This window comes from Bolinopsis microptera, chromosome 5 (genome assembly GCF_026151205.1).
Source record: "Bolinopsis microptera isolate Bmic1 chromosome 5, MBARI_Bmic_1.0, whole genome shotgun sequence".
Classification (NCBI taxonomy): domain Eukaryota; kingdom Metazoa; phylum Ctenophora; class Tentaculata; order Lobata; family Bolinopsidae; genus Bolinopsis; species Bolinopsis microptera.
In genome coordinates this window covers 20,347,512-20,369,580 of record NC_087076.1, presented here as the reverse complement: position 1 = coordinate 20,369,580, position 22,069 = coordinate 20,347,512, and the positions used below count along the sequence as shown (strand labels likewise).

Genomic DNA, 22,069 nt, shown 5'->3' with positions numbered 1-22,069 from the left:
AATAGTTTAGCTAGATTCAAGGGATTCTCGTTGGTTTGATGACAATTAAAATATTAAGCATATTAATCATATTAAGCTCGTTCGCAAATTTACATTTACTCTCAGGACACATTTTGTCATTTAATCAATTGTGCAATTTAAATTGATTAAATGTAATTGATTGATTTGAAAGATTTAAATAAAATAATTCGGTAGAAGATGTTTTGAACAAAAAAAGCCAGCGTTCTCACCATTTGAAATATATTTTGTGTATTAATACAAAGCATCTGTTCATACTACGCTCTGCACCAGCGAGGTATTTAGAGATTAAATTAAAACATAATAAACTGATTCTACTATGATCAAAGGAAACATCAATCAAATGACCCTTCAAATCTAAATCAATCATTTGATCGTTTTCGGCACAAAACAAATCAAAGAAACACATCAATATATTATACGTTTTAAATAAAAGGGCTATAAAATTTAAAAATGAAAACAATTTAAAAGCAACCAAAGAGCTTGATAATTTATCATGTACACGAACTAAAATGAAGTGAAGTTAAGCTAGGGTTTCTAGGGTTCTACAATTGGATTGCTCGCTTTGACTGATGTTCTATTACGGTGTCCTGATCCTGATTAAACGAAATATCAGAGTCGGATTCCAGTTCCTCCTCATCATTACCTGCTGGTAAAGTTCTCCTTGGAATTTTCTCAATACATTTTGGAGTCCGAGAGGTGAGGGTAACGGTGGCAGATTCCAGATTAGAGGAAGGACTGGTTTCTGTTGCTTTGATAACCGCTGCCTCGGATTCACAATCTGCACTGTTTTCTTGCACGGTGTCAGCCTGAACGAGCTCACAGGGCAGATGTGTGTTTTGAGGCAGATTGTCTGAATCAGTATGCAACGAGTTTGAACCCACATTTGTACTGGAAATATCAGTTTCTTTCGAAGCAAAATCACTCGCCGTCACTGTGTTTTCGGCTTGTGGAGGTGTACCTTCTTGTGGCAGTGTAGCTTCTTGAGGCGGCGTTATCTCACGTGGCGGAGTTATCTCTCGTGGCGGAGTTATCTCACGTGGCGGAGTTATCTCTCGTGGCGGAGTTATCTCACGTGGCGGAGTTATCTCACGTGGCGGAGTTATCTCACGTGACGGCGTTATCTCACGTGACGGCGTGATGACACGCGGTGGCGTTTCATCCCGGGGTGGTGTAGCGTCACTAGCAATCTGGAGATTATCTGAAACTAGATCGACTGAATTACCCTCGGAAGGCGTTCTATTACGATCTAAACGGTCTTCAGCTTGCGGAGAAGCTCCTCTTAATCCACGTTCCGAACCTTTCTCAGAGTTTCCACTTTGTTCAATGGGACTTTCTATTTCATCAGAAGTTTTATCGGACGAAGTCTGAGCGCTAAATTGACTGAGAGTTAACGGGTCTGAGTCCAGGGGTAGTGGAGACTCGCAGTCAGACTGGATGACTAGACCTGGTGATTCGCAGGGAGAGGACAAACTCTCCACTGGACCCGGCGACCTTGGTGAAGCCTCAGCCTCCACGTCTTTGGTTTTCTTCTTGACGGCAGCTTTTCTTCTTCCTCGCCTGCCTCTTTCTGAAAAGTTGTTATCTTAGTAACCAATGATATCTACATTGTACAATGAGGAGGTCAGTTACCATTCGACGCCCCACCCCTCGAAAATTCTTAAGCGCCCCTATAAAAAAGTTCCTATGCACCAAAAAAATTCAGGTCTTTTCGATGATTTCCAATTCTCACGAAGGAGGGGAAAGGTTCCAAATAATCAAAACGTTGCTTACATGAGAACGCGTCGTTATCCTCATCCATTAACCGATGTGAGAAGAATTATTACTATGAGTTATAGCACACTGAGTACCAGTAAGACAAATTGCACCTTTAAAAACATTTAACTTACTTTTAGGTTTATCGATATGCTCGTCGAAAACGTATTCACACTCTGACAGCTTCGGAAGAGGACAATTTCGAGCTATCAACTTCTTTTCCAGTTCCTGTGGAATGTGATTATTTATATTTTTGCCGACTTTTGTTTACATTCTCAATTGCGAATATAACCTGAGAAACCATACGAAAACTGTCGAAAATTCGCCAGCTTTGCGCGCGAAAATTTTAAATCATGTCATAGCGCCGATACTCTGAATTTGTATCCGGATAAACGCTCTGCGCGTTCCATTTCGCAGGCTCTGGTGCATTAAAAAAAGCGCCAATTCCTCTGAACCCCAATCAGGCTTAATCGAATTTCAGAGATGACTTTCACCTACCTCTATAGATGCTTTTGGGGGAGCTTCCTTTTTAGGCATTAATTTGTTCTCTTTCATCCAGTAAAGATCATGTGGCAATGTAAACATTGTCTGCTTCCGCAAATAGTTGATTCCTAAAATATACAAAATTAGATTTTAACGAAAATATCGGAATTTTGAAATGAATAAAATTTCTTCAATGTTGGATCTTTGTGATGACAAAAGAATGCAAACAGCTGATTGGAGCATCTTACCGCAATAAATAGGGAGAATGTTCGATCTAAAATCCAGTTCATCATGCACCAATTTCCTAGAATCTTGTTTCAATGTATTGCTAAATATCCCACAATTCCAGAACTCTTTATTTTCAACAACAGAACCAATGTTTTTTCTCTTTTTCATCTTAGGACCTTTAGTTATTGGCGTATCACTTGATGAAGCTGAAGGTGCTCGGGACTTTTTAATGGGGACGATATCTGGAGCTGGCGGCTGCTCCACAACTTTATTGGATAAACAGGATTTCCGGAATTTGAGAGGTGGGACGGCCGGTTTAGTGACTTCCTCGATTACTTCCTTTGGAGTGAGAGCGGCTGCGTGGTGTTTGGGTGAACTCTCCCTCTTCCGCTTCCTACACACCCCAACTGCTGCTGCCGGAAACATTATCTTGGTGGTGAGGGGTGCTGGTTTACAGTTAACAACACGTTTTGAGGGGGAGGTTGGAGCTAGTTTTAGTTTGGGAGGTTCTGGAAAGGCAGGTGTTTGTGTAGGAGGTGTGACTAAAGGAGCATGCTCGGGAGAAGAACATTCTGGAGCGTTTTCAGATTTTCCAGAAAACTCCACACTCTCGTCGATAAACGTGGTAACGTTGTCGATGTAGTTGACCAGTTGTTCGGTACGAGGTGATATCCAACCTTTGGCATTTCTCATGGGCTGAGCTACTCGTAACGTTAGTTTTATTGGTGGCTTTTCCTCCAGTTCTTCAACATCAGACAGTTTGAACTTGAGGACTGTTGAGTTCTCATCCTGGGGGGCTGGCTCGTACTTAGGAGATGATGGTTGAGGGGACATGACAGGGGGAGAGGGTTTGTGAAGGGTCAGTAGAGGAGGGGGTGGTAGAAGAGGACTGGATCCTACATTACCTAACTTTATTGTCAGTTTCATAGGGGAGTCAGTAGATGGTTTAGTCTCCTCGCAGGACGATACCTCCTCACTTCCTGACCTTTGCTTACCAAACCTTATCTTTAGTTTAGGTATTGGTTCTGATGTCATGGTATCATCATCCATTGACTCCTGTTCCGACTGCTTACGTTTCTTCTTTTTCTTCTTCTTCACCTTGCTCTTGACCATGGCCACGAGATCGTTGATCTTGGAGCCCAGTTCGTCGCTAGAAGTGCCAGAAGAGCTGAAGCCGAAGTCGCTGAAAGTGTCGCTATCAGGGGGAGGCTCGGCAACTGGTGCACGGGTTGGTTCCTTGGAGGAAGTCTGGTCGGCGGTGGAGGATTCCCCCTGGGTTGGTGTCGGGACAGGAGCTGATTTTGGTGGATGTTTGTTGACCACCACCTAAAGAGGTTAAAGGTTAGAATCTGATAACTGACTAAATAGACAAATATCATATCATTCTTCCGACAAATATTCGAATAACTAGAATTTAGAATACTTTATTGATTGTAATATAATACATTTATTGTTATACATTTGAAAGGCGTTAGTGCCGCTCCGGGTAAGGGCAAACGACAGGATTATGAAGGTGTATTTAAGGTTCAAACATTCCATACATACCTTTGAAACAGCGTCTAAGATCTCCAGACCGAAGTTCTCATCTACAGTACCGTTCACCTCTCTCTGAAGAAAAATATTCCCAAATTACAACTCAGAAATTATTGTTTAACATTAATCAGTTACAATTTTGATCTTGGATGAACATGAGCAAAATTAAATATGCTGTGTAGTTAGTAGTTACAATAATTATCAGATATTACCTTCTTGACTCTGTAGAGGTATTTGAGAGCATTCCCGAGAGCTCTTCCTTGCTTATTGTGTGGTTCCCTGTACTTGTAATACTCTGACAAGATCCCTAGTAGACCTAGAAATGGCTGGCCTGGCACCTGAAATTAATTACAGCTTACTTAATGGATATAGTATTGAAATCATAGTTATAAATCTTAGTTATAAAACTTACGTCTTATCTAAGACAACTTATGTCTTATCTAAGACCCAACCCTCCGTTTGCTGAAAACCTGCTACCTCTTGAGTGGGAGTACGCAGACGACGCAGACTTCACAGACGAGGATAAAAAGAATTTGGAGTCCATGTTACCAATATGCAAGGAGATATTGGAGGAGTGGAATCTTTTTGTCAACGAATCAAAAACAGAGTTCACACATATCTATCTGGCCGAGAAGAACGAAGTTGATGACAAAGGAGAGCCACTTCGAGGAAGAGAGCCCTGGAGATCATCTATCTCACTTGGTTCCAAATTGTGCAGCAACGAGGACATAAAAAGACGATGTATTCTGGCAAATCTTGCTTTCCAAACCTACAAGAAAGTTTGGGAACAAGGTAAACGCATACCTCTTAAGACCAGACTTAAGATCTACGAAGCCCAGGTGGTCTCCGTCTTGATGTATAATTGTAGCTGCTGGGCAGCTTCAAAGCAGCTACTGAGTAAACTGGATATTTGCCACAGAAAGCATCTGAGGCAAATCATCAGAATGACTTACCCTAATATAATCAAAAACGACACCCTTAACAAGAGATGTGAAGTGGTTCCACTCAGTGAGCGTGTTGCATGTGCACGATGGAGGATGCTCGGACATGTCCTTCGCAGTGATAACAACTCACCTGCACAGCTTGCATTACACTTTGCAGTAGAGAGTCAGAGTACTAAAAAGGGTAGAGTAGGTAGACACCAGTCGAACTTGCTTAAGACTATTAAATTTGATTTAGGTAGCAGGAACATTCCATTTGTAAATACAGACGATTTGTACAATTTAAGACTTTTAGCCTCTGATAGAGCGGGATGGAAGAAGTTGTTATAGCTTGTGTATCAGTTTTTCTTTTTTTCTGGCTACTTATCAGATCTTTAAGATGTTCATTTATGTTCTATTTTTGATTTGAATAAAGTTATATAATATAAAACTTACGGATTATGGTAAAAAGCATTCAAAGTGCATGAGTCAGCTGAATTTCACAATTTTACAACTGTAAATTAAATAAGATATCCACCAAAATAATATTGTAGAGTATTCTTTTAAGATAACATGTTATTGGGTTTCGTTATATATTAGTTCGTTATATTGAGAAAGTAGAAATCCAGCTGAGGATGGAGGATTATACTATAATGGTTGTATACAGGCTGTTAAGTGTTAGTGTTATAGTATTAAATAAGCAATTATATGTGTAGAATTTACTAAAAATGGTATTGCACCCTGAAATATTGTGGAAGCAGTATTGCACCTGAATTATGTATAGGGTTGTTAGATGTTGAACTATGATGTTCTATATATAACTATATTCCTTACTTTCTTCTATGTAAAATTACTCATATGTAGCAATTTACAGATTCGAGTTATTAATTTGTGTCAGGAATCAGATACGATAAAAACGGTAATTATACAACAATGCAATATTAATTATAAACAATGGTAAAATGTATAACAATAAAAATATTGAATATCAATGAATAACAAAGTAACTGTATAACAGTGCGCAGATGATTAAAAGTTTTGTAATGTAAATTAAGTTCTCTTAAAGAAGGTCTGTAAAGATGTCTGTCTGGAGCGAGGAGCACCAGGTTGCATCCTCAGATCACTGAGGAGAGATGAAACCTGCGCACGATCTGAGTAAGCAAGGCTGTACCTGAGGGTCAGCTGTTGGAAAAGTTCTTCTGCTGCTCTCAGAGTGTCGGGGATGGAGTAAAGAGGTGCTGGATCCACTGGTTCCTGTTTGATAGATTGAGGGGTGGGTGCAGTTGGCACCTCTTGGGAGGCAGTTGCGGTCTGCGTGGGAGCCGTTAGGTTCTCTTGGGAGGCAGTTGCGGTCTGTGTGGGAGCCGTTAGGTTCTCTTGGGAGGCAGTTGCGGTCTGTGTGGGAGCCGTTAGGTTCTCTTGGGAGGCAGTTGCGGTCTGTGTGGGAGCCGTTAGGTTCTTTTCGGCGGCTGAAGTAGTTTGCTGGGCATCTTCTGGTGACTCAGGTACTGACACAAGATCCTCCATTAGTTGGACTGGAGTGTTAGTAGGTTCTGAAACTATAACATCAGAGATATGCATAATGGCAGGTGTCAAGTTATCATCTGTTTGGAGGTATTCCGACGCTCTCCTCTTGATATTCCGAACTGTAGTGTCACTAATACTCCACTCTTCAGCAGTCCTACGAACGCTCACTCCGCTGTTTAACATCAGGACTACTTCACGTTTCTGGGAGGAGTTCAGTCGAGCACGGCTCTTCTTGGAGGGGGTCACGGATTCGCTGGAGGTAGAACTGGAACGTTTCATGATGAAAAGTGATAATTTTTAAACTCAGGAGGGGTTTTTATAGGAGTAAAGATAACAAGCATGTTATGTGAGCATCATGTTGAGACGTTGACATCAACATACCTTTCCTTATGGGGTGATTAGGGATGTGATCCGTAAGCCCGTAAGGTCAGATATGATGTGATCCTTATAACTAAAAGTTATGGGCAGAGGACATACATACAGGCGATGTGAACCAACAATGTGATGTGCTTAAAAGTGAGGCGTGATCCAATGTGGACTTATGTCAGATACGATTTGGTGCATTTTCTAAAGCAAGAGGAGGTGAGGCTAGCAGTGGAGGTGAGGCTAGCTAGTTGTTAAATGCTAACAGCTGTAGTCTGCACTTATCAATGAACCACGCATTGAAAATAAATTGAAATTTTTTGAAAATATAAAATAGACAGCATGTCTGAAATATAAAACGATCAGTATTAAGACTGTTCACTGATTAACATTGATTCAGCACGCAGTGGCTAAGAGGAGCTTGCATCTTTGATGTCCCATGAAGTCATTATAATACTTCTTTTTGTTATATTATTCTATAAAATCAAAAATAGAAAACATAACAGTACTCCGTAAAGCAATTAAAGTGCATAATATAACAATTCTTTGATGAGCTAAAACAAACACCTTCATAAGTGGAAACAAGTAATATAACTGCTGCAAAGAGCAGGTAACTCAATGTGGACGTTTTATCAAAATGATCATTATTAAATACCAGACAATTGCAATTCTAGAATGTCCGTTTTTAGAGTTAATACTTTGTACGTTATCATTCCAGATGTGATAGAAATCCATATGATAATTATACCTATTGAGATATTTATTGAGAGTTATTGAAACGATGTAACAGAGTCGATATATTTGAATGTAGCCATGGGATGGCAAGTCCCCAATCCCATACATCGTGGTTTGGTAGTTTCATTGCGTCTTAATATTAACGTGATCATTATGAAGAGGAAGATAATGTGTTCACTGAATTGCTTTTTTCATTGAAATGACGAAAAATGACAGACGATGGATTACATCCAAATTGCTCTTCTGAATTTGAAAATAGTGAAATTGGTGAAAAACTTTGGCAACAATTCATAAAAATGGTTAAATAATTACTGCTACCTCACAAATATAGAACAACAAATTCAGATTAAATCTGAATCCTTCACTCAAAAATTATTTTAACTTTTAAGCAAAACATTTGTTTGGTAATCGATATTACCTCAACAAAAAATTATTACAGAATTCATTATAAAAGTTGAACACAAACCTCCAGGTCATCTTCACTTTCAGGAGCTGGTCGAGTAAGAAAATCATTTCTTGGCATAACAACTTAACTGATCATGGAGTAGCCAACCTTGACAATATTTAAATTGTTATATAACAGAAAGTAGAGGAAGAGGGTTTCTAAATAAATGCCCTTGTAATTTAAACAGTACATTTTTGTGTAAGATTGATTACAAGGGGGGCAAATATGTCCTTGCAAATGATAATAATTGTATATTTTTATTATTTAATCTAAATTCTTGTATCAAATTTACTCCACACATGGAATACTGAAATTGATAGTACACCTTTAGATTAAAAAGGTGAAATAACATACACAAATGCAAAGGGATTTATTGAGAAAACTTTGATGTAACAAAATGCTTAAAATGAAATAAGTACTTGACGATTTTTGACAAAGCTGTACTTTATCCTCGACAATTTTTAGATGTCAAATGATCCTCAATTTAATTCTACTTATAAACATATTATATTGGACATTAGTTAATGAAAATAAAGTTTTAGATACTGTCACTATTAGTAATATTTTGAATATTGCATCATGTGTGCATGCAGGCCCAATGACCCTACAAATATTTATAAGCAGATTTTAATTGAAGATCATTTGACAGATACCATTTCTAGGGCATAAGACACAAATTCCTTTTACTATAATATGATCCTAGAAGGAAGAGAGGAATATATTTCAACAGGAAATTCATCAGACCTTCCACTGCAGATTAGGAGCCCTGATTGAGGTTAAATTATTTTGTAAAAATCATTATTTAGAGCTACACATATATCTTAACAATCAAAGAAGTAATATAAAATTATTCAAACAATATACACATAATATAGCAATGACCCTATATAAAATCAACCCTTTAAGAATTCAAAAAATTCCCTTAACAATCAAAAATTACCCTTGGCCTTGTGGCTCCAAGTTAAGATCTAGACTGTTTATATCAACAATGTTTTTTCTCGCACCTCTGTCTCCACGGAGAGATATCACTGTTGTTCTAAGGATTTCAAAGCGAAGGCGCTTTCTGATGTATCCTACAGCGTCTGAGTACCTCTGGCCAGTGTGGCACTCCATCTTACTGGCCAGTTTCTTGACCAGTCTCTCAGCTTCACCACCCATTCCACCAGAAGTCGAGAACACTAAAGGTGTGAAGCTTCCTTTCTCCACTTCAAGAACCCTTGCATTGTAACATCGCTTTTTCTCATTTTCATGGGACAGGTACATTGCTGGTATCGATTTGCTTGCATTGGAGGGGGCTGGGGCATGAAATACCCTTACATCAAAAAATGCCCTCTCTGAAGCATTCCAAATCGATCTTGCAGAAATGTCCAGCCTGGCTTGGTCTCCTAGGACTGTTCCCTTTGGTAATTCTAGACCATCAACTGGTAGAAGAACTGGCTCAGTCTGCACATCCTTGCATTTCACAGTTCTCATTAGTTCTGCAAAGGTGTCTCTCAGCGAGTTGTGCCGCAGTGACACATATCCACCAAGCTTGCAGATGAGCGCATGGTTTGCTGAGTATTTCTGGCCACACGTACATGTCTTAGGGCAGTCCTTTAAGTTCAGGTTGTATCTGAGAGCTATTGCATCTGAGAACTGTTGTTTATTCATCAGATATCCATACTCTTTTAAAGGTAGTGCTGTTAACCAAGCACTTGCCCCTTTCTCAGCCGCTAGTTGGAACATCAACTTTGCCAGTGGTGTTGACTCAAGCTCCTGGCATATTTCTGCTTGTTTTTGTTGATAGAAGAGATTTCGTTCAGTCGTTATCTCAGTTTTCACTTCTTTACTGTGTCTCCAGTCCTCTGTGTAGTTGTCTATCTGCTTGAGAATAGCTTCTTTAAGGGGTTTTGTGGCTTTACATGAGAAATTGTACTCTCGGTCTGCCATTTCCATCATAACTGGTATACCCAATCCTCCATATTTTGGTGGTAGAGCCATTATGTTCCTTAGTTCATCAGTGCAGCTAAACAGCCTGTTAATGATAGCTGGGATAAACTCATCACGTGTTACTTGTTCTAGAGGAGTGAACCTATCTGCAACTCCTGGGGTAGTTCTGCACACATAGTTCCATCTTTTACTAAGCCCATACATGTATGCACTGTATGCTATTTGAGGTTCTCTTGATGCTATATCGCTTAACTGTTTAAGATCACGACACCATTCTTGAACTTTTTCCTCAATGAAAGCCTCTTTTCCTTGGTCTGTTCCAATGAAGCTGCCCAGATATCGTCGACCAATGCTTGTCACATTGACATCTGGGAATAGGGTTCTTGCCTTCTCTTCGTGCTCAGGCTTGACTATCACCCATGTTTTAGAAGATTTAGGGTTGTATCCAAAGAGTGGTCCTTTAATACAGAGGTTATCCCACCACTTCCTTATTTCCTCCAGTTTTCCCCCAGCAGCAGAGTCATCAGCATACCAGATCTGAGTCACCTTTCTCTCAATGTTTCCTGCATCAATCAATGGTATTGTACCACAGGCATAAAATCCCATGGCAGGTGGATCACCTTGTGTGGTCCCTTCTTCACTAACCTCTTAACAATCAAATACTCTTTTAAACTAATTACAACACTACAAATCTATTACATTTATTGAGGTATGACCAAAGTAATACGAATGTAATACGAATGTAACGTTAATGGAATGGAACAAATCTCACATGTGAACTCTTCAATTTGCTTCAATTCAAATCAACAACTTAATTCAAATCATCAACTCAATATCATGGACGATTCAATGGAAACATTTTTTGGAAAACTATTGTCGGAATGTGATCAAAAATGCAAAAACTGTACTGCACTCAAATCTCATGTCAAGTTTCTCGAGCGGAAAGTGATCATCCTAGAAGACATTGTTCAAACTTCTCAGACTATAGCAGAGATTAATGGTACGTTGTTACATCAAAGTACCAATCAGTCAATAGATTATCGGGCTGTCCTGGATAGGTGTTCAGATGTTGCAGTTCAGACAGAATTTGAAAACGATCAGATTGAATATGACAGTGAATGCGAGGTGCCTGAATCTTTCATGCTAATCAATAGTGATGGCATCATTGAAGCACCAGATTCTATCATTTCCAACAACACAGAAAATCAAATCAGTGGGAGTACAGGATCTGTCAATCCATGGAGTGGCAAGTATTATGCTGAAATAGATGTAACACCCATATCTAGTGTGGCCTTAAGTGTAAATGACGAAAGCCCTGACATTATCATACCACCTGTTGAACTCATTGATCAGCACCGTTTCAAAAATTCTCCTTAGACATCTTCCTGAGAGAATTGGATTTTAGCCACCAGTTTCAAAATAGGAAAACAGCTTACTTTGGGGACTTCCCATATGTGTATAATGGGGGAAGTCACGAGGCGAAGGAGATACCACATCAGTCCTATCTGGCTGCTATCTGTTCATATCTTGAAGTGTTACTCCCGGATTATGTTTACAACAGTGCTCTCGTAAACTACTACAGTACTGGGACAGAATGCATGCCTATCCATAGTGATAATGAAGAATGCATCGATGAAAACTCTTATATTGTTACAGTTTCTCTGGGTGCCTCTAGGACGATGCAGTTCACAGAAATTCAAACAGGAAAAGTGGTGTCTGCCCTAGATCTAAAGCATGGGGATGTTTGTATCATGTCTAAAAAATCCCAGCTTCATTACAGACATGAAATCTGTACTCAACCATCTTGTACAAACAAAAGGATCAGTATCACATTCAGACTGATCAAACCTGTAGCTGTTGTCCAAAGATTAACAAGTACACCAACCAACATGTGCAATGACAATTACCATGACCCATATGAAAACATCTCCAACTCCAGCGGCTATGTACCTTATCAAGAAGACGAGTTTATAGTTCATCCATCAAGGAAAACGAATGGTGCTTATCAGCACCGACCTCTAACCCCACCCTATACATCTCCACCACCCCATCTGCATCAATCAGGGCGGCATGTTAACAGACAACAATTGTTCGAAAAGGAGACACCCAACGATGTGAGCACAGTTTATATCAGCAGCAGCATCTTCAGGCATCTGAATGAAAAACTGTTGAGCTCTTCATCTCAGAAGGCCAAAGTATTTTTCTACCCAGGGGCCAACTCAATCCAAATGTCCCAAAGACTCTTTAGCGACAGTCAGTTCAAAGTTCTCAACAAAGAAAAGGTTAAAAAGGTTGTTTTACTAACTGGTACTAACTGTGTTGATCCAATTGACCTCAACACAATGAACTTCAACAGTGCCACCAATGACATGGAAGAATTTGTTCAAAAATTGTGGGCAGAATTTAATAGTGCAAAAATATATATCTTAAATATTCTGCCTAGAGCTGTCACTAGTAAGAACATTATAGTGCAGGGACTTAATCGATACTTAGAGAATATGTGTTATAAGCATGGGCTCATATACATTAACACAGAACATGAAAATAATCTCTTTACTTTAAATTATAATAGAAAGGACAAGTATTTTGGCAGGGGCCATGACAATGTGCACCTTAATAAGTTAGGAATTGCCAGGCTTGGTAAGCATCTCAAATATGTAACTCACTTGTGTTAAACTTCATTAAAATTCTATAATCCAAGGGTATCAACATGAATAATAACAGGATTACTGTTTTATCTGGTTTAAAATGTTAGATCAGCACAAATTTCTAATAACTTAACGTTTTTATATCTCTCAAGCTATATTTATCACAAACAGAAGTGAGTTACTATTTTATGCTGTTAAATTTTATGATTTAAACTGCAGTATGATTGCTGATCCGAAATCCAATTTAAATCATATGTATGACACGATTTGAAACTTAGTCTACTTGAGGAGACTGCATGTGGATTTGTTCCCCATTAGCTTTGGTTTAACCTTATTCGTACCTCAATAAACGATAATCTCTCTCTTGGTCTATGTAATATACAGGGTGGCCTGACTAATCTGGCAAAAACTCTCGAACTACAGGAGCTAATATTTCGCGAAAAGCTTGACATAATTGGAATTAATGAGACAAACCTTAAATCTGATATAGACACTAGTACACTTAACTTCCCCTTAAACTTTGATTTTATAAGGTGTGATAGACCTAACGATAGAGGAAGAGGAGGGTGTGGTATATTGATCAACCAAAATGTTAACCACAAATTACTCAATTTAGATATAACCTACTCTGATATTTCTAAAATCGAAGCTATATGGATACAACTCAAGGACGCCAATCTTTACATTTGCTGCTTCTACAGATCACAAAACTTTTGTCATCTAGATACTTTCCTTGATTATATGACTGAATGTATGATGAAACTTCAAGGTAAGAAAGTAATATGGATTGGCGATGTTAATGTTAACCAAAACTCTTTATCTGATCTAGATTATAAAAAGTTAGATATAACAATGAAGCTCTTTGGAATGATACAGACTGTTACAGGAATTACTAGAGTTGCAAACTTAGATGGTAGAATAACGCAGAGCACAATAGATGTTGTAATGACTAACTGTTACTCTAATTTCATAGAGTGTAAAGTACTTGATGATAGAATAGGAGATCACCAAGCTCTCAAATGTGTTCTCGACTTTAAAGTAAATAAAGCTAGTAAATTCCAGAAGGTCCTTATCAGAGACCACTCCTTAAACAATCTAAAAGCCTTAAGCTATTTTCTGGGATCCTGCAGTAATTACAGTAATATTCTAAGCTGTACTAATGTAGACCATGCGCTAGATGGACTTAATCATCACATCCAGGAATCGTATGATAATTACTGTCCACCTAAACAGATTAAATGTAATAGTAACTTTCTTTGTAATCCCTCTAAAATACTGCTGGCAGAAATACGGAAGAAGAAGATGCTTTTCAGAAAGTATAAAAAGTGTTTAGGACAATTAAACAAATTCAAGTGTAAGTGTATTAATGGAATATGTAACTGCAGAAAAAGTGAACTACATAAGAAATGCTCTACTTCGTGGGATAACTATCGTCCCCAAAGAAACTATGTGACAAAATTATCCAAAGAAAACAGACGTACAAATATTGTTCAGGACCTTACTGTGAAAAGTGCAAAAAACGATTTGAAAGGTATTTGGAAAACTATCAAACATGCTTCAAACTTACCTGGAAAAATAAGTAGCTCTTCCCCAAGCAACTTAAATGTTAACGGAGTTAACCTGCATTTTGCCACAGTTGGTACAATATTACAAGAATCAATTAAGGAAAAGGATTCAGACGACTTTCTAGAATATATGCCGCCTCCACCAGAGTGTAAACTCTCTGTATTCGAAGAGGTGACTGTTGAACAAGTAAAAGAATATATACTCAGTATACCATCAGATAAATCTATTAACGATATCATGCCTATTAAAGTATATAAGTATATTATTCCCCAAATCATCGATCCAGTAGCTCATATTATAAACCTTAGTATGAAAAGTGGAACAATGCCGTTGGCATGTAAAATTGCATCAGTCACTCCAATTCTTAAAACTGGTGACCCTAATGATCCAAATAACTACCGGCCAATATCCATACTCCCCCTACTTGGAAAATGCATAGAATATTTTGTTAACCAACAGCTCACAGAGTATGTTGAAACAAATAAACTGCTTACCAACAATCAGTATGGATTTAGAAAAGATCATTCCACCACTTTTCTAATGCTTAATCTATTTGATAAAATATTTACGTCTAAGGAATCACAGAAGAAACCTGCAATTGTATTCTTAGATATTAAAAAGGCCTTTGACACAGTAAGCCATAATATTTTATTGAAAAAACTTAAGTATTATGGAGTTGATGGCTTTGTCATAAAGTGGTTCAAAAGCTACCTTGGGGACAGAAAGCAGCACACCAAAATACGTGGTAATGTAAGCACATCACTCCCTGTTAAAACAGGTGTGCCACAGGGTAGCATATTAGGACCAATTCTATTTAGTTTATTCATAAATGATCTCAGTAGAAATTGCACACAATCTACTGTTTACTTATTTGCAGATGACAGTGCACTATATTTTGATAACATTTCCCGAAGCATATATGAAAATGTAATTAAGGATATGAAAATTGTGTATGAATGGCTTAGAATCAACAAGCTGAGACTAAATGCTGCAAAATCTTCATTCATTGTATTTGATAGATATCCTAATCTGGACACGTTGTCAATCCCTCTGGATTTGGAAAAAGAATGCCTTTTTATAGAAGAAACTAAATCTCAAAAATATTTAGGTCTCATGATAGACAATTTATTGAACTTTCAAGACCATATTGATTATGTGAAATCAAAAATTGCTAAAAGAATAGGGGCATTATATAGGTCGAAAAATCTTCTTCCACTGAAATATAGAAAAATGTTTGTAAATGCTCTTATGCTCCCCCAATTTGACTACCTGGATATAATATGGTCTAGGGCTGCCAAAACCAGACTTAATTCTCTTGATATATTATACAAGAAAGTAGCAAAAATTGCACTGGATGTTCATTGGCAGGAACCATCAGTAAATGTATATCGAAATATGAAGTGGTTACCCTTACACTTAAGACGACAACTCCATCTATCAACGTATATGTATAAAATTCTTAATGAGGCTGCACCATCATCATTCACCGGTAAATTTTCTTATGTATCCGGAGGATCACGTGATGCTGAGAGGTGCAACCTTTATATTCACAAATCCAGAACACACAAAACCTTTACATATTTAGGTGCAAAATGTTGGAATACAATTCCAGAGAACATAAGGACTATAGAATGTAGTGTAAATTTCTCACAATGTATGAAATCTAAATTTATGTCAGATGTAATTCAAGGAGTCTCATCCTATGAAATAAACAATAGTTTCGACTATTTCTACACTCTAGCTATGTGACAACTGAAACAATTTTTAAGGTGCTGGAGTTTTTGTCGGGTGGAAAGGCCCCCTGCGTTATATGACCTATTTTCAGAAGTATAGAACTTTAAACATCTCCTTTATTCGTTCCCATTTGTTATCATTGCCATTCTAATGTTGTTCTATACTTCTCTGTGTATAACTGTAAATAATATTACTTACGAAATTCCAAAGTGGGCATCTATGTAATTTTCAACATTAATTGTTACCTTCATGCCCACAGTTCACTGTTAAATCATATCTTATTTTACCACTCATTAATTTATTACTTATTTTGTTTTACAATTTACATGCTATATCCTTATGTCCCTAGAAGGGTGTTCTGCTAACAGTTTTTGACTGACTTGAATGTCCTGCACAGCAGATTGAAGCTTCTTAAATTATTTTTTATTCTTATTGTATTGCTGTGTAAATTTGATTCTAATTCTAATTCTAATTCTTCTATTCTCAAACTAATTTAAATTATATTTTTAGGTGTTTCAAGCTGAACATTTGGCCAGGTCATCAGAAAATTTGTGAGAGATCGACAGTGCTTTTTTAATGATCCACACAGAGGTGGGTAACGATGTTTGATTTCCCAGAACTACATAGACCAAAACTTAACTACAAAAATGATAGGAATTTTTAGTCACTTAATTATTTTTTAAAGATCTACGTTTTATTAAAGCATTGATGTCCCCAGAAATTGCCTTTGTCTACACTCTACTAGAATATTTTTCTTTGTCTAAGAAGATAATGCTTCCATCAATATTTTGAGATTAGATCCTGAAAATGTTATCGCTAGATTTACTTAATTTAAATCTGTCTATTCCATACACAACCAAACCATTCATAACTTTACAGGCTTTTTGAAGAAAGTAATGTTATTATTAGCAATTTCAACAATCGTCGCATCAAAAGTAATTCGTTCACGTAAACAAAGATTCGATAATTAAAACTGCCCTTTTAGCTTTTTAACTTTGTTAAATCTTTCCAAATTATCGTTGTTATTAATACTTGATTCTTGAACAAAATTGTCTAACTTAGACTTTGCGGACCAAATGAACCAACATGAAGGTCATCTTTTGGAATTTATTTCGGGGAAAAGGCCAAAAGTACCAAATCAAACTTTGGCGCCATATCGGCTGAGTTCGAAAAGTGTAGAATAAGATCCCCTTGTTGCAATTAAATGCTAATCATCATAAGTGCATCTTTAGAGTTGAGTCTTCCATGGCAAATGGTTAATAACTTGTTAAACAGAAAGAAAAAAGGCAAAATTAAGATAAACAAAATTAACTATAATGGGAGCGAGATAACAGATTCTCAGCAAATTGCGAATAGCTTCAATGACTATTTCTGCAATATAGCTGAGACTCTTAAGAGAGAAAATGGTCTCGTATGCTCTGAGGGCAGGACTATCGTAACAGAAACTCAAGATAGCAAATGCCAGCGGAGCATGAATCTAGAAGATTCGTCCGCATCAGAAATAATTGAAATAGTTAAGGGTTTGAAGATTAAGTCGACTTCTGATATGAGTATACTTCCCCTGAAAAAAGTGAGCAATATACTTGCACCAGTGCTTAGCTGCCTAGTCTCTGCGTCTCTACATCAGGGGAAGTTTCCGCATAAATTGAAAATCGCGAAAGTAGTTCCACTTCACAAAGGTGGGTCACGTGCTGAAGTTTCAAACTATCGACCTATCTCACTACTCTCTTGTTTCTCAAAAATCTTTGAAAAAATTATGCAAGCGCGACTATTAGATCACTTAAAGACAGAGAAAATCCTATTTGACTCTCAATACGGATTTCGGGCTGGGCACAGCTGCGAACATGCTTTACTAGAAGCCCAAAACCATATTCACAGGGCACTAGAAAAAAAGCAGGTCACAGCACTGCTTCTATTGGACTACAGCAAGGCCTTTGACATGGTTGACAGCAGTATTCTTCTGAGAAAACTTGAGCACTATGGAGTTCGGGGGTTGGCTTTATCTTGGTTTCACTCATATCTAACCGATAGAGAGCAATACGTGAGCGTCAACAACTGCAAGTCCTCTCACCTCAAACTTAACTACGGAGTACCACAGGGCTCCATTCTCGGACCAATTCTGTTCATAATCTACATCAACGACCTTCCTCAGATTATTAATTTAGCTAAACATATTTATTTCGCTGACGACGCAAACCTAATAATAAGTACAGATACATTTGAACAACTTAATGCATTGGTGAATGAGATTCTGACTTTGATAATTGATTGGGCTACTAATAACGGGCTTAAATTAAATGCTAGCAAAACTAAATATATGATCTTTACAAATAAAAAAACTAAGGATATAGAAATCTACATGGGAGGTGAGCGACTAAAGCAAAGTTATCACGAAAAGTTTCTTGGCGTGATCATTGATACTAAGCTAAATTGGGCCCCCCACATTAGACATTTAGCCACTAAAGTATCTAGAAATGCGGGTATTCTCTACAAACTCAAAGGCTCAGTACCTAACAAAGCACTCAAGTTGATATACAACAGCTTTGTTCAGTCTCACTTGTACTACTGCTGCACAGTTTGGGGAACAAGATCGCTAAACTCCGTTAAAAGAGTCTTCTCGGCCCAGAAAAAGGGCATTCGCGCTGCAGATAACCAATACCACCGCTATTTTTATGACAAAGATCTGAATAGCACACCTTCACACACAAAGGAAATTTTCAATAAACTAGAAGTATTAGCTTTACCGAACGTGATAGCTAAATGTATATTATGCTTAATGCACAAAGTTTATTCTAACACTGCACCACCAAATATTATAAGAATGTTCACTGTTTCCGAATACCAATACATTTGTCTCCCATAATGGTGGGAGTATCATTGACCTTGCTTTGTTGAAGGGCAAAGTATGTAGGCTAGATACCAATCGTCCAGTATTGACAGTGAAAGTGAACTTTTCACAGGTGCTCCTAATAGAGGTCACTTACCAATCATCCACCAATTCTGTCATGCACAAACTGCTCAAATTGCATCTCCTCTTCTTTACTGGGACCTTGAAAAAACAGACTGGAATGCTTGGCGTGAATCACTAAACAGGTCCCTTCTCCTTGGAATAACTGGTAGGATCAACTCTTACATAGACCCTCTAAAGCTGTGGCAAGACTTCAAAAACACTTTATCTGCAATTGGTAATCAGTGGATCCCTCTCAAGAAAGCCAGCATCCACTCAAAACCTTTTTGGAACTCTCTCCTTACAGACCTCTCACGAACTCTTCAAGCTGCGCAGGAAACGATGAAAACCAGCTACACACCGCATAACGTCTCCCTCCACAAACAAGCAAAGGAGGAGTTCTCTAATACCTTGATATCCGAAAAAAACAAATGGATTCATCAAAAACTGGAAAATCTCAATGTTGCACAATCTCAAACATTCTGGAAAAATTATAAGAAGACATTGACCAATAAGTCTAACGAGTACATGGGAAACCTCATGGATGGTGGCATTCTCCACTCTGACAGAACTCAGAAAGAAAACATCCTGTACAAATCATTCTTCTCTGGTGAACACATGAATGGAGGCAGTTTTGATCGTATTTTCGAACAGGATATCGATAGCTGCTATGACAACATTATATCCACCCAGTTCTCTTCTGACCAACTAGACCCAGTAATTAATGATCACTTGAATGGAAAAATAGGCCTAGAGGAAGTTACCTCGGCACTGAAGGCTCACAATAGCAGTGCTAAAAGTTTTGACACTGACGATCTTCATCCAAGAATCCTTAAACATCTGCCTGTGTCAGCTCTTCATATCCTAACAAAACTTTTTGATCTTGTCCTTGACACTGGTATATGGGTCTGGGACGTATCCAATGTCACTTTCATCAAAAAGGATGGGAAGGATAATTACATGAACCCCTCTGCTTACAGACCAATATCGATATCATCATATGTTGGAAAGCTTCTAGAAAAGATCTTGGAACGAAGAATAAAGCTCCATTGTGAACTAGAGGGCTTACTCGACGAAGAACAAGAAGGCTTTAGACCTCAAAGAAATACTGCAAGGTATCTTTATAAATTAGTTGCTACTCTAGATGCATGCAAGAGGAAAAAACTCACTACTTTCCTACTATGTATCGACTTTAGTAAAGCATTTGATAGTGTATGGGTGAAAGGCCTGGTTTTCAAGCTCAACAAATACCAAATACAAGGAAAAATCTTGCGTATAATCAATAACTTCCTGTTATCTCGCAAAGTACGGCTGAGGGTTGACAACAGTCTCGGATTCCAACGCTCATGTGGATGGTTTGGGCTTCCCCAAGGCTCTGTCCTTGCACCTCTGCTATTTATCCTCTACATCTCGGATATGTTATGTAAGGACCAGCTTCCACTGGAATGCAGCTCTAACTCAAGTCTATTCAAATATGCGGACGATGGAAGCATAGCAGTATCCCACATGGATCCTATACGTGCTCACCGGATAATGCAGCTGATGTGCAAATACCTTCATGTCTGGTGCAGTAAATGGAAACTAATCCCGAACTGTGATAAAAACAAAACCGAGTGCATAATGATCGCACCAGCATCCTCAACTGCACCTGATGTCACAACCTTAAGTCCGTTAATTATTGGCAGCAGACCCATAACCTATACGTATCAATCAACTGTTCTCGGATTAACAATCGACAACAAGCTCACATTCAAGGGTCACGCAAAATTCAAACTCAAGCAATGCTGGTTTGCCTGGCACAGGATCACCCAAAACTCCACCCGCCACAGAGGTCTGAATACAAGCTCACTCAGAATGCTCTTCAGAACAGTGGTACTCACAAAACTTCTATATGCTGCTCCTATATGGCTAAAAGATAACCTCGACACTTTCAAAGACTTTTATGCCAGGGTCCTCTTGAAGATAAGCGGGGCCACTCACCATCCTCCCAAAGATTTGACCTCTGTTGCGCTTGGGATTCCACCCCTTGAGATATCCTACAAGATGGTCACTATAAAATTTATAATAAAAGCACTTACAAGTGACCCATTTATGCAAGGGCTCATCTTGCAGCTAGAGGAGGCAAAGGCACACCGATACCAGCACCATATTGACGAGATACGTAAGTTTCTAACGTGGAAAACTGGGTCCAAAGAACTAAACAGAAGCAAAATAGACCTTCTGACTAGTGTCCAGAACGATGTTGTCAGCTACTCAAAAGAAGAAATAATCCGCTTCATGGAGTTTACTTGGAATAAACATCTCCTGCTGAACCCAAGAATAAATCAGAGTGAGGGTCAGATACTGGATAACATTGATGAAAGGAGCAAACGATTATTTCCTCGCTACTCAAGCAGAAACACGGATACTAAGGTTATGTCTCTCCTACACGGCCATGACATCACCTTTGCAGCCTTCCAGGCAAGGGTAGCCAACAACTGCGACCCTCAGTGTCCAAATTGTAAGGTATTAGACACCAATTATCACAGACTCTTCTACTGTCCACTGTGCAGCTGCTCTTACAGGGAAACCCTGCAGGACCATTCCTTTAATGACCAACCATCATGGTCTATCTTAAGAGATGATAGTGATAGCAGCATCACTGCCTTCCGCTCTCTAGCACAAATTGCCATTGGTGAACTATCATAAAGATGATTATTATAGTGCTCATCTCTTGTGACATTTATTCTTCTTCAGCCTCTACTACTCACTCTACTGCCTCATTTTCTGAACATCATTATCTTTAGTATAGTTGAGGATTCTCAACACCCACTTTCAAGTTGAGTACTCTCGACCCACTTAGTCCACATGCCTTGCAAACTTACAGCACGGTATTTGTAATGGTCTAAGTTCCTAATACTCGCCAAAGATGGTTCCTCTAGTCAACCGTAGGAAAAGAGAAAGCTCAACAACAAATTAGATGGCTGCATTTTGTTTTCATTTTATTAGGTCCTAGTATTTATTCCTATTGTCTTAAAGTTTTAACTCACCTTAAATTATTTTAATGCAGTCACTCAGATAAGTTTATATCAGGACAATTCAATAAAGACACATACTCTGCCCACAATAAGGGGCCATAATTGTTTCAATTATGTAACTGTATAGAATTATTATTATTATTATTATTCAAACTTAAACGCACCTAGAAGAGAACCTGAGTTCTTTGCAGTACCATTTAACCGCTTATGTAATTCAGACA

The 22,069-nt window shown here is 38.3% G+C and overlaps 2 protein-coding genes across 3 annotated transcripts in view; one reads left to right on the top strand and one right to left on the bottom strand.

The window, feature by feature from the left end:
• Positions 1-22,069, top strand: part of LOC134814833 (tetraspanin-31-like) — an 84,361-nt gene that overhangs the window by 52,820 nt on the left and 9,472 nt on the right. Inside the window, exon 1 of one of the 2 annotated variants that reach the window (XM_063823125.1) lies at positions 10,622-10,645. The exons of the other annotated variant lie outside the window; for it this stretch is intronic. The gene's annotated coding sequence lies outside the window, so the exon portion shown is untranslated. Of the gene's footprint in view, positions 1-10,621; positions 10,646-22,069 lie in introns of those variants that run through there. 2 annotated transcript variants of the gene reach the window in all.
• LOC134814760 (proteoglycan 4-like) lies at positions 38-8,143 on the bottom strand. The gene is made up of 7 exons (XM_063822966.1): positions 8,029-8,143; positions 4,230-4,355; positions 4,030-4,092; positions 2,505-3,810; positions 2,272-2,384; positions 1,908-2,001; positions 38-1,588 (listed from the first exon to the last, which is right to left on the bottom strand). Exons 1-7 carry the CDS (start codon positions 8,083-8,085, stop codon positions 564-566), a joined length of 2,784 nt encoding a protein of 927 aa, XP_063679036.1. The 5' UTR covers positions 8,086-8,143; the 3' UTR covers positions 38-563.